The 12,117-nt window shown below is 41.0% G+C and overlaps 1 protein-coding gene across 4 annotated transcripts in view; it reads left to right on the top strand.

The window, feature by feature from the left end:
* The window catches only part of LOC138044596 (ALK tyrosine kinase receptor-like), a 14,147-nt gene extending 4,118 nt beyond the window's left edge, over window positions 1–10,029 (top strand). Inside the window, exons 2-3 of one of the 4 annotated variants that reach the window (XM_068891072.1) lie at window positions 210–291; window positions 8,153–10,029. In XM_068891072.1, coding sequence (XP_068747173.1) covers window positions 8,156–9,298 — 1,143 coding nt within the window. In that variant the 5' untranslated portion in view covers window positions 210–291; window positions 8,153–8,155 and the 3' untranslated portion in view covers window positions 9,299–10,029. Of the gene's footprint in view, window positions 1–209; window positions 292–3,551; window positions 3,743–8,152 lie in introns of those variants that run through there. The other 3 variants (XM_068891070.1, XM_068891073.1, XM_068891071.1) reach the window with 3 other exon arrangements.
* Window positions 10,030–12,117: the final 2,088 nt, after the last annotated feature.

Genomic DNA, 12,117 nt, shown 5'->3' with positions numbered 1-12,117 from the left:
AATATTTCGTGAGCAAACGCTGAACCAATTCGCAATTAATTAAGTGTTAGCTATCGCTGCAAGTTAAGATAATTTACGCACGCAATCACGTTGATTTGCCCGGAAATTGTTTATTTCCTAATCCCGCAATTACCAATCATAGCTTAGTTTTTTGGTTCGTCCTGTGGATATATAAGTAAGCTATTCACTCAGAGTTCAGTTTTGTTTAGTGTGGTCGCTATCACAAGTCAAGTCTTGCAATTTGTTATCCGTCTTCGGTTCTGTATCTGCTTGGTGCGTCGCAGACCAAACGTAAGTCCTATTAATTTTCTTTACCCTTTACATGGTTGCTAAGTACACTAATGACATGTTATGGATAGTAAACTGCTCTTTAGGACGTTTAGTTTCAGTATTTTTCAGCATGTAGATCTAAGATTTTGTCTAGTCTTGCACGGTCGTGCATCGGTATCAAGTTATCATGTTTTAAGTTGTTCTTTTTCCACGCCAAAGTTTAGTTCGTATATGTTGGCGTTACGGCATTTGTATGCCTAAACTTAGTTTCTAACCTTTTCATCGTCAGTATCATCTTTGTTGTAACGCCGGTTTCAATAGCTTAGTTGTATTTTATCATATTTATTGTATTTCAGTTTGAACCGACTCTCGAATTGACTCTCGATTTTCAACCTCTGTTTTGTCCTTCAACTTCAAGCTCCTTGTACGACTTACGTCTTTCATTGGTCCTTCGATGTTTGGAAATCGGCTAAGTCTGTACAAGAACTCAATAAATAATTATACGATTCAAGTTATTCAAATTTCTGTCGAGTTCAAGTTATCAGACGCACCATTGACTTTTTGGTAGCTATTCTCGAAACTACACTCGGCGCTTTCTTGGGGGTCAAACTACAACATGAGGAGAACGATCTCTAAACGTGTTGTGCATTAAGCCAGGAAAATCTGTACTCACACAGTTTAGAATGACGATGGCTCAAGCCTCAAATACATACTGACAAATTTTCCAACAATGCACGATTCAAAAACCAGAAAAATTTATACCCTACCTCAAAATGAACACTGGGTTTTAATAGAACTGACGCCGAATTCAGTCCATCTAATTTCCTCGCTCAGTGGCAAAATGAACATTCGTCTTTCACGACGAATTTTTTCTCGAAACTGAAATGGGCAAAAACCCCATTGATCATCCCAAAAGGGCAGGCTTGGAACAGAGAAAGTAAATAAAATGAGCATGCCATAGCAATGTAAGAAGATGCAACTGAAACTCTCAAACGAAGTTGACTCTTCGTCCTGTCTATCAATGGCGTCCATGTTCATTGCAACGCAGAGATGAGTTTCCCTTGAAGTCTGGAGGCAACTGACTGAAAAATAAAAGAATTCCCATGACGCTTTGCGCGCTGCTGTCCATAGTGCTTACAAGGTCCTACAAGCTCTCATGCAATAAATGATCTTAATTTTTGCATCCCACTCACAATCAAAACTTGCTGGTATTTTTGCACCTCTTTCATACCAAAATATTGCTAGATAGGGCCTTTAAGAGAAAAAAATGTTTGACGAAAATTTTCCAAACGAGCACGGGGAGAACAATGGAAATTTTAGTCATAGGTTGTAAGTTCTGTATAGAAAGGTTAGCAGACTACAAGAGGCAGTTTAAGGACCTATAACAACTAGACTGTTTAGCGGTACACCCAGACGAATAACTATATGTCAAGATTTGCGGATTTTTTTCTTAAAAACAGGAGTTTAGTTAATGTAGAAGCACGCGAAAGTGATCAGGGACATTTGATCTACGTGAGCATAGTCGTATCAGAACACTCCTATAGTCTGTATAGTAGCAGACGAAACCAGGAACTTTTGATTGCTTACTCGGATGCTCCAACTCTAATCTGGAGAAGACTCGTGGGAACAAGGCTAGAAAACTAGGCTGACCTGAGAAGCCTTTCGCTTACTTCAAAGGCTGGAATTGTCAAATGGTTGCATATTTGCTGCGATATTAAGGAAAAAGGTATGTTTTCCGCTGTGATGACACTAGCGTACTCCGAAAAAAATCCGACTGATCCTTCGCGGGAACCGAACTTATGACCTTCGGGTCAATACCAGTTCGGATACTCTTGGCACTGAGCTACAGAGGATACGTGAGCAAAAGACCATTATACCAGGTTAAGTTGATAATCATCTTGGCACACTGCTAGGAAAGAAATGACAGAATGATGTTGGCATATTTCTCATGACAGAAAATGAGGTGTCTAGTTTTGCTCTGTTGAACGTCAAAGATAAGGAATGAGACTCGATGAAAAATGAAAGAATAAAAGAGCGAGCTCTTTTATAGAAAATCATTTATAATTGTAATCATATCCAGAAAAAGACTGACTTAAATCATAAAGAATTCTAGCCTATTTCTTGAGAAGGACTAGCCTTCTGTTTTGCTGAATAATTATTTAATGACCAGTAGACACCTGTATATATAACCCAACGTCACAGTTATTGTATACCAAAATGTTGTACCATATTCTGCTGTTGAGGAGAACAATTGTTTTCACAAATAGTTCTTCTCACAAAAATACATTTGACATTTTCCTCTGAGGTTTCCAAGCAGTATTTTAAGCCTGACTGAAGGATCCGATATGAGAGACGACTTCCGAACAGTTTGGACTACAAGACAACTCAAATGACGTGACATTGGCCCTTTTTGGAGGGGTTTCTATGGTGACAACTCCGGTCGTCCCATTGTCCTGTATTCTGTGTCTGTCCGATTAAAAAATCACTTTTTAAACAAAGGTTGACTATCGGAGATAAAAGTCTATACGCGGAGATGCTTTACGTCCGTTAGCATTGTGGCAATCAATAATTATGGAACCACGGATATTAAATTACCTAAGGAAATTTATCATGCTTTTCTCGTTTTTCTCTGCAATCTGTAAATCAATAATTCAAGGGTTAGCATGTTATCTTTCTTCGCAATTATTTACTTAGGTAACCTCGGCTTATAGCTTAGACAAAAACAAATACAGTTGAAGCTTGCTTGAGCCCTCAGCCTAATGGTTGATCTCCATAAAATTTCATTAAAGTAACCACAGAGTATCCACAATTTTAAGCTCAAATGTTGGTGTAAATATTAGGTGATTCAGAACCAACTACTAAAAAAAACAAAACAAAAAAGTTTTTAACGTATTTGTCATGTTAATTATGCGCGAGAACGTTCGCAACAATCCACAGTTTCATTGTCACTAAAACCCGTGTTAAACTGTATTTAAGGAAACAGAGACATATTGACTGAGTGATTCAAAACTTGTTGGGAATAGTGGAGATCCTACAGATCAATCTAAGCCAGATGCCTTGACAGGAATAAAAGCTGTACAGACACCCAACGTAATCAAGGAACCATTAAATTGAAGTTTGAAATAATCGTTATCCCAAATGACTTTTTCAGGCTCAGCAAATAACTTTTAGTAAAATTAAATCAAACATCACGTTTTTCTTTTCTACAACGTCATTTTACCTTAAAAGGACAAGAAATGCGTACACAGTTTCTCCCTTGAGAAATATCATACGTTCGTTTTTAAACTATCAGGTATTTTTTTAGATTTGTAATAACCCTTGAAGGATCAGAATTGATCGCCTTTTCAAGTAAGAGCCATAAAAGTTACAAAAGAAACTAAAGCCAAATATCTTTACGTTTTACCCGATTTGTTCAGTGACGACTGATTGCGAAGCAGCAATAGTGACACCGCGGGCTAAAGAACGGTAGGAGGTAGAAATGATTTTTAGTTAGTTGGTCTTCGTTCAGTTCATAAAGTTGTCTTTGAACAGAGCCATATATCTCAATAAGAAGCTGGACTGAAAATGGAATGGCAATGAAAATCCAGTGCGACAAATAAACATATAGGATCGCAGCGTCTATTTCTTCAACAGGGAAACTGAAATATTATTTATTTTATCATTCAATTTGAATGACTTACTTTCTTATAAAAAACAGTTTAGAAGTATAGTTCCGGCTTTCATATATGAAGTCTCGTCATGTTTTGAAAATAGTCGTGCAGTTCAACGCACTGACCGTAGCGGATTTATTTTGATAATATCTTGCGCCAGGTTCCTTCCTAAAATCTTTGTGATCATTGAAGAATAAACATCAATTCCTCGTCGGATGAAAAACGAAAAACAGAAAGGATCATCCCTCCCAGAGGACGGATGATCCATTTGTCCCGCGACCATGAATGCAACGCTGAACTTCTGAGATCACATGCTCAACACATTTCCATTTCAAGATACAATAAAGTTTAGGGCTGCCGTGCCTCAGAGTTTAAGCACGCGTTTTAAAGTAAGGAGTGCCCTCCCTAAACGGTCATCATGTAAACCGGCTTTGTTAGTCAGGGCATACCTTTCAAACTTGTTGACCTAGAGAGGCAAAAAGTGATTTGAGGACTTAAGGTTTCATACGCCTCATTTTCACCTAGGCAACCAATTTATGTGAAGGGGTAGTTTCTAAAGAAACTGTGGTGCTGCGTCGGTGGGGAAGTAGTATACAAAAATTTGGTTTCACCAACGGAGTTGATAATGAAAATTGGCCACCGTACAGAGATTCTAAAAGCTGACGTTTCGAGCGTTAGCCCTTCCTCAGAGCGAATCGAGGGATTATGGGTTACGTGTAGTTTTTATAGTAGAGTAGGAGCTACGCTATTGGTGGTAACATGGCAACGTGAAGAATAGGAATATATTAGTTAAATGAAAAGCGTTCGTTAATGCCGTGAGGATTAAGGGTGCCGATTTGAAAGATGAATTTTTGTTCCAGATTCTTGCGGCTTTCCGTCGTATCTAGAAGTAGAGAAAGGCCGCAGATAGCAATGTGTTTTTTGGAGTGGTTAGGCAGATTAAAATGGCGAGCGACTGGCTTAGATGCATCCTTGTCATTCTTCTCAACATCGCGAAGGTGTTCGCGGAATCGGTCACCTAGTCGTCTACCTGTCTCACCAATGTATAATTTATTGCACAACGTACAGTTTATGCAATAAATGACATTTGCGGAGGTACATGTGAAACGATCGGTGATCTTAACAGATCGCTTAGGTCCCGATATCTTGCTAGTGTAACAATGAAAAGACAAGTTTTGCATCGTGAGCGCGCGCATTTGAAAGTGCCGGGTTGCTCGTTAGTTTTGAGCGCGCTTCTAACTAAAAAGTTGCCTACGTTTTTGTCGCATTTGAATGAAATAAGTGGAGGTCGCGAAAAGATTCTACCAGTCTCGGGATCATTTTGGAGTAATTTAAAATTACTAAGAATGATACTTTTGACTGCGTGATTATGAGGATGGAAAGTGAGGGTGAATGGAATTCTGTCATTCTTATCTTTTTGTGACGTTTGTAGTGATGACTGTCGATCAAATTGTTGGGCGCGATGATGGCCCGCTTTGACCACAGAGACAGGATAGCCACGTTTTTCGAAGAACTGGCACATCTCCTCTGATTTGCTGGAAAAATCGGAGTCATCACTACGTAGACGTCGAAGTCTAAGAAATTGAGAATAAGGAATGGAGTTCTTGACATGTGATGGATGTGACGATGAATACAACAAATAACTGTGTGAATCTGTAGGTTTGTAGTGCACACTAGTACATAGCACGTTGCCGCTAATAGAAACTTTGATATCTAGGAAAGCCAATGAAGTTTCCGAATTTCCCAGGTATATTTAAGAGCCGGATGAAAAGAGTTGACGGAGGTTGTAAATTGATCGAGTTCTTCTCTTCTGGATGAAATAGCGCCGATGCAGTGGTCGATGTAGCGGCCGTAGAGTTCAGGTTTGGGGCCGTTGTACTCATTAAAAAATTGGTGTTCAACATATCCTACAAAAAGATTGACATAGCTAGGTCCCATTCTTGTGCCTATCGCTACACCATTAATTTGCTTGTAATAGTTGCCGGCGAATGCTAAAATTCACAAACCCAACAACCCAGGTCGCCGTATCGTTTCTGCCTGTAGTTGCCGAACCGAACTCATTTCTAGCTACTTAGACAGGATTATGACACCTATCGTCAAATCTTTGCCATCATACATTAAAGACAGTACACACGCACTACAAATTTTCCGCGATTTCAATTTCTCCGGCCAAGACAAACTTTTTTTCACCATGGACATTATATCTTTATACACAGTCATTCCTAATAGCGAAGGTCTTCAAGCACTTAAACACTTTTTCGATCAACGCACTGTCAAAGAACCTAGCTCGGAAACGCTCCTCCGCCTTGCCGAACTAGTTTTAAGGCTTAATTGTTTTTCATTCGCCGGCAACTATTACAAACAAATTAATGGTGTAGCGATGGGCACAAGAATGGGACCTAGCTATGCCAATCTTTTTGTAGGATATGTTGATCACCAATTTTTTTATGAGTACAACGGCCCCAAACCTGAACTCTACGGCCGCTACATCGACGACTGCATCGGCGCTATTTCATCCAGCAGAGAAGAACTCGATCAATTTATAACCTACGTCAACTCTTTTCATCCGGCTCTTAAATATGCCTGGGAAATTTCGGAAACTTCATTGGCTTTCCTAGATATCAAAGTTTCTATTAGCGGCAACGTGCTATGTACTAGTGTGCACTACAAACCTACAGATTCACACAGTTATTTGTTGTATTCATCGTCACATCCATCACATGTCAAGAACTCCATTCCTTATTCTCAATTTCTTAGACTTCGACGTCTATGTAGTGATGACTCCGATTTTTCCAGCAAATCAGAGGAGATGTGCCAGTTCTTCGAAAAACGTGGCTATCCTATCTCTGTGGTCAAAGCGGGCCATCATCGCGCCCAACAATTTGATCGACAGTCATCACTACAAACGTCACAAAAAGATAAGAATGACAGAATTCCATTCACCCTCACTTTCCATCCTCATAATCACGCAGTCAAAAGTATCATTCTTAGTAATTTTAAATTACTCCAAAATGATCCCGAGACTGGTAGAATCTTTTCGCAACCTCCACTTATTTCATTTAAACACGACAAAAACGTAGGCAACTTTTTAGTTAGAAGCGCGCTCAAAACTAACGAGCAACCCGGCAGTTAAATGCGCGCGCTCACGATGCAAAACTTGTCTTTTCATTGTTAACACTAGCAAGATATCGGGACCTAAGCGATCTGTTAAGATCACCGATCGTTTCACATGGACCTCCGCAAATGTCATTTATTGCATAACCTGTACGTTATGTAATAAATTATACATCGGTGAGAGAGGTAGACGACTAGGTGACCGATTCCGCGAACACCTTCGCGATGTTGAGAAGAATGACAAGGATGCATCTAAGCCAGTCGCTCGCCATTTTAATCTGCCTAACCACTCCAAAAAATACATGACTATCTGAGGCCTTTCCCTACATCTAGGTACGACGGAAAGCCGCAAGAATCTGGAACAAAAATTCATCTTTCAAATCGGCACCCTTCATCCTCACGGTATTAACGAACGCTTTTCATTTAACTAATATATTCCTATTTTTCACGTTGCCATGTTACCACCAATAGCGTAGCTCCTACTCTACTATAAAAACTACACGTAACCCATAATCCCTCGATTCGCTCTGACGAAGGGCTAACGCTCAAAACGTCAGCTTTTAGAATCTCTGTGCGGTAACTAATTTATGAGATCACTAGTTCAACGCTACCTAGTGTCTAGGTGTAGCGTTTATTGGAGTATTTTAATGTACAGAGCCTTAAAAGCAAGGTGAACACACCAGAACACCAAACCCGATGTGGCCTTCAAAACCCAACATTTGACTTCATGCGAGTTAATTTTTAATTTCAGTTTACAATGTTCCCAATTAGTACTCCAACGCTAGAACGACTAGACATTTAAATAAAGTTCCGTTCCTTTCCTTTTCCATCACGTCACGCATGCGCACAACCATTTCACCTTTCCCACACGCTTGCCGTGGGAGAACGGCTGTGCTGCTCCCAACCCAGCTTACCACATCTATTAAGTGGAGGTGCCCAAAAACACCCGACTGGTAATACGCTATTCCGAAACAGCTGTCCACATCTGCCAATAAACCAGATGATATGGTTGTGCACTTGCGTGACGTGATGGCCACACTGGGGTTAGTATATCGGTGTGTTCACCTTGCATGCTTTAATGCTCTATTTTAACGTAATCTATACTTTTTTCATTATAGACAATGCCTGGATTAATCACATGTCTTTTGATCTCGGTATTCTTGCATCATACTCAAAGTTTCTTCAAGAGTGACGACTATCGATCTTCATATTTATCAGTCTTGGAGGACCACATTTTAATGGGCCACGTCACAACAATACTGACTGACCAAGAAATCACTTCATGTGCACAAAAGTGTTTATCTGTGAAGGGATGTCTCTCCTTTAACTTCGGAAAAACGTTCAATGTATGCGAGCTTAACAATTCATCTTCGCAGTCATTAAATCTTGATAACCTAGCTTTCAGACCAGGTTTCTCTTATGGTCACTGGATTAATGTTACACCAATGAAGTTTGTTTTCACAACTCTTGGTGCACAAGGACCTCTAGGCCCAAAGGATATATCTGGGTACCTGGGGACCCCACTCCAAGGACAACGTCATCTAAGCCATGGCATACAAGAATGGGTTGTCCCTTCAACAGGAAAGTATTTTATTGAGGCTTTCGGAGCTTCAGGAGGCAACGGTACGTGCTTAAATATTAATGGTTGTTCGGGGTGGACACGAGGAGGCCTAGGTGCGAAAATTGCAGGCTTGTTTGAACTGCAACGTGGTCGTAGGCTGAAGATACTTGTTGGGCAAAAAGGTCAGACCAACTCAGATTTTAATGAAAGGCCTGGAGGAGGAGGTGGTGGAACGTTTATCACCTTGATGAACAATTCGCCACTTATCATAGCCGGTGGAGGAGGGGGTGGCAGTATGCCAAAAAATGGAGGCTCAGATGGCGACCCTGGACAGGCGGGCCAGAATGGTACGAGATGGGGAGGGAGTACAGGAATGGGAGGAAAGAGATCAGATCAAAATAGTTTTTGTGGAGCTGGAGCAGGACTACGAGGAGATGGCGATGGTATGCACAGAAACGCAGCAAGTTTTGTCAACGGTGGATACGGTGCTGACAGTCATTCAAAAGGGGGCTTTGGTGGGGGTGGTCATGGCTGGGTTCTCCCTGGGGGAGGCGGCGGATACTCCGGTGGAGGTGTGGAGGCGTTAAGCTTTAATAAAGGGACGGCTGGCGGAGGAGGTTCCATAAACAACGGGACCTCGCAGATTAACGTCAGTGGAGTCAATGAAGGAGATGGTAAAGTTATCATCACTCTGATCCCTTAGAAAACTGATAGAACGATGGCTAAATATCTTCATAGAAATGCATAGAATGAAGAATTCGTTTGCAAGGTCGGAGTATAAAGGGAGACTCCGACTTATCATTGAGCCTGTTGGGTCGTGTATATGGCATTCCGGTTGTTCACCCTGACGGAATTGTCGATGGAATAGACAAGAGTCCTAATCAACTGTTTGAGTAAAAACTTGCATAAACCTTTGGTACACTGATGTCCTAAGGCAAGAAAAAATGAGGGGACAGAGACGGAGGCTCCCGGTCAAGGCCTTGGGATATGTCGTGTCCACAAAAGTTATTTTTAGACAAGCGGAAGTCCTTGTTCTAGCGGAAGTCTGTCTTCCGAGACGTCCGTATGCAGGCCAACCAACATCTTTGGGCAACAGAAAAGAAAAAAGTTCCGAGAAAGCCAAAGCAAGACTGCATGGTTTCGGAAGACAGACTTCCGCTAGAACAAAGACTTCTGCTTGTCTAAAAATAACTTTCGTGGAGATGACATATCCCGGCCAACGCCCTGAGCCCTCTGTCCCCTCATTTTCTCCTGCCTCAGCCAGTGAAGTGTTTATAAACGTTTTGGAAAAATGACAAAAGAAGGAGGCAAAAACCAAACGTTTTTCGTTTGATTTGCTTTGAGTTAATTTGAGTTGATTTGTATGAATTTTGTCTGCAATAGTGCCTCAGCGCTAAATAACTTGACACTTGAATAAATTAAAGTTTATTATTATTATTATTATTATTATTATTATTATTACATTGTTGAACGTTTTTTTAAACTTATTTTCTAAACTGAGTACCGAAAATCACTTACTTATGCTCTAAACTCACACTCATAAAACACGCCAATGTAATACAATAACAATGAATTTATTGTAAAGGGGGAATAGGTACAGCAGTGCCCATAATACTCGACCTGAAAAACAGACAGCAGATTTATATCCCTATATTCAACGGCACAAAGAGCCGCGAGTCGACTTTATCACAAACATATCCATCCTTAGCTGAGTCAGACTTCCATCTGCCATGAACTTTAAAGAGACGATCTGAAACATTCAGAGTTGCTGGTGCTGTAGCTCCGCCGGACTTAATGCTGTGATTACTAAATCCACACGAGTCATGATCAACTCCAATAGCTTCTAATTTTTCCTTGAAAATTTCTCGCGCTCTCCCGAGGGAGAGGTGCTTAGAAGAGGGCACGTTTTCCTTAGAACGCGTATCATACCTAAGGGATCTGAAAACATAGTCTTGCGAACACGGAGGAATCCTAACCACCTCTAATATTGTAACAGAAAATGCGACAACCCCCTCTGTTCCAGGGCACCAAACTCTACTATAAAAATGGGGCAACTGAGCATTCTCATAGTTCGCAAACCGGTCCACGGAATGTGGACCCCACTTAGCCTTGGCCATAAAAACATAATCCCTCTTAACTCGCCAGTCATCGTATGCATAGTCAACGATTCTGCTCAGAAAATCAGCTCTATCATTAGCAGGTATTGGAATCCATTCCACTTCCAACTTGATGTTGTTAAGCAAGCACATAGAGAAAACGCGTATCGCAAGACACTGCAAGTCTCCATTCATAATTCCAATTTCAACAATTCTAGAAACACTTTGATTATCAGTACACCACTTAATAGTGTGCCCTTTAACCAAGTGCAAAAAAGACTCCAAATCCAAAAGAATGGCGTTGAGTTGTCTGTAAGAGGAGCTCTTCCGGGCCTTCTCAACATTCCACATTTTATGAGAAACGGTATTTTGAAATTCCAGAATGTAACTAGGCAAGAACAACCCGTAGAACTCGCATCGGAATAGCATGCACGGCAATAATGACAATGTGGGGAGACGAGACACCTACTGTTAATTAAGAAGGGGAATATTTTCCTGCCAGAATGATAACTCCCTCAGGGTGGAAGCCGACAGGGAAATTTTGTTATCCCAAGTAGAGCTCCGAAAAATATCAAAATGGGAATATGTGGTCATGATACGGGTGATGTTACCAAAACACAAAACTCATGGAAATAATCTTGGCCACGAAACAGGCCAATTTTCTAGCAGTAGAAAATGGGCATTGAGCACGGATAGCATTAGCTGGCATTAGAAATCCTCTCTGCAAACTCCAAACCATACCAAGCAGGGAGTGGGTTGCCAAATAGATTTACTCTGATTGGGAAGGAAACCAGACAACAGAAGTGAAGACTTGGCGAACGTGGAAGCAACCTGACAGCGAGCAAAGTCGCGAGCGAAACCAAGACCGTCATCAAGGTAAAGTGTGATCCTTACTGCGTGACTCCGCCAAAACCTAACAAGAACACGAACTACCTCAGTGAAAATATAGGGGACAGAGGACAACCCGGGAGTACTGTGAAAACAAAAACTTCCTAACCCAATTAAACACCTACGAAAAACTTAGGAAGGTCTGATGATCATCCAAAATATCAACATGATATAACCGGATTTAAGGTCAAATTTAAACATGAAATTATCCATTGGAAGGTACATGGACGCATTCCTTATGTCCTCAAACTTGAATTTTCCCTTCCAAATGTGCTTATTGACATGGCAGGGGAGTACAATCAACCTCTTTCCCAGTACTTTGAATAGAGATAGATAAAGGGGTATCCATATTGGGGGGGATGGGGGGGGACATTGGGGGAGGAACTCGGAACCTCAAAAACAGAACCCGCTTTAAAACTGCTTAAACGTTGACCTGGCGGTGAAATACGAGGAGGGGCATTCGGAACTCCAATAGCCAGTCTTTCCACAGGTGAAACCGATGTCATTACTGGCTTTCCCGAAGCGGCTCTTTTGTGGT

The sequence above is a fragment of the Montipora capricornis genome, chromosome 4, assembly GCF_036669925.1.
Source record: "Montipora capricornis isolate CH-2021 chromosome 4, ASM3666992v2, whole genome shotgun sequence".
NCBI lineage: Eukaryota > Metazoa > Cnidaria > Anthozoa > Scleractinia > Acroporidae > Montipora > Montipora capricornis.
This window is presented reverse-complemented; position numbering and strand designations above follow the sequence as displayed.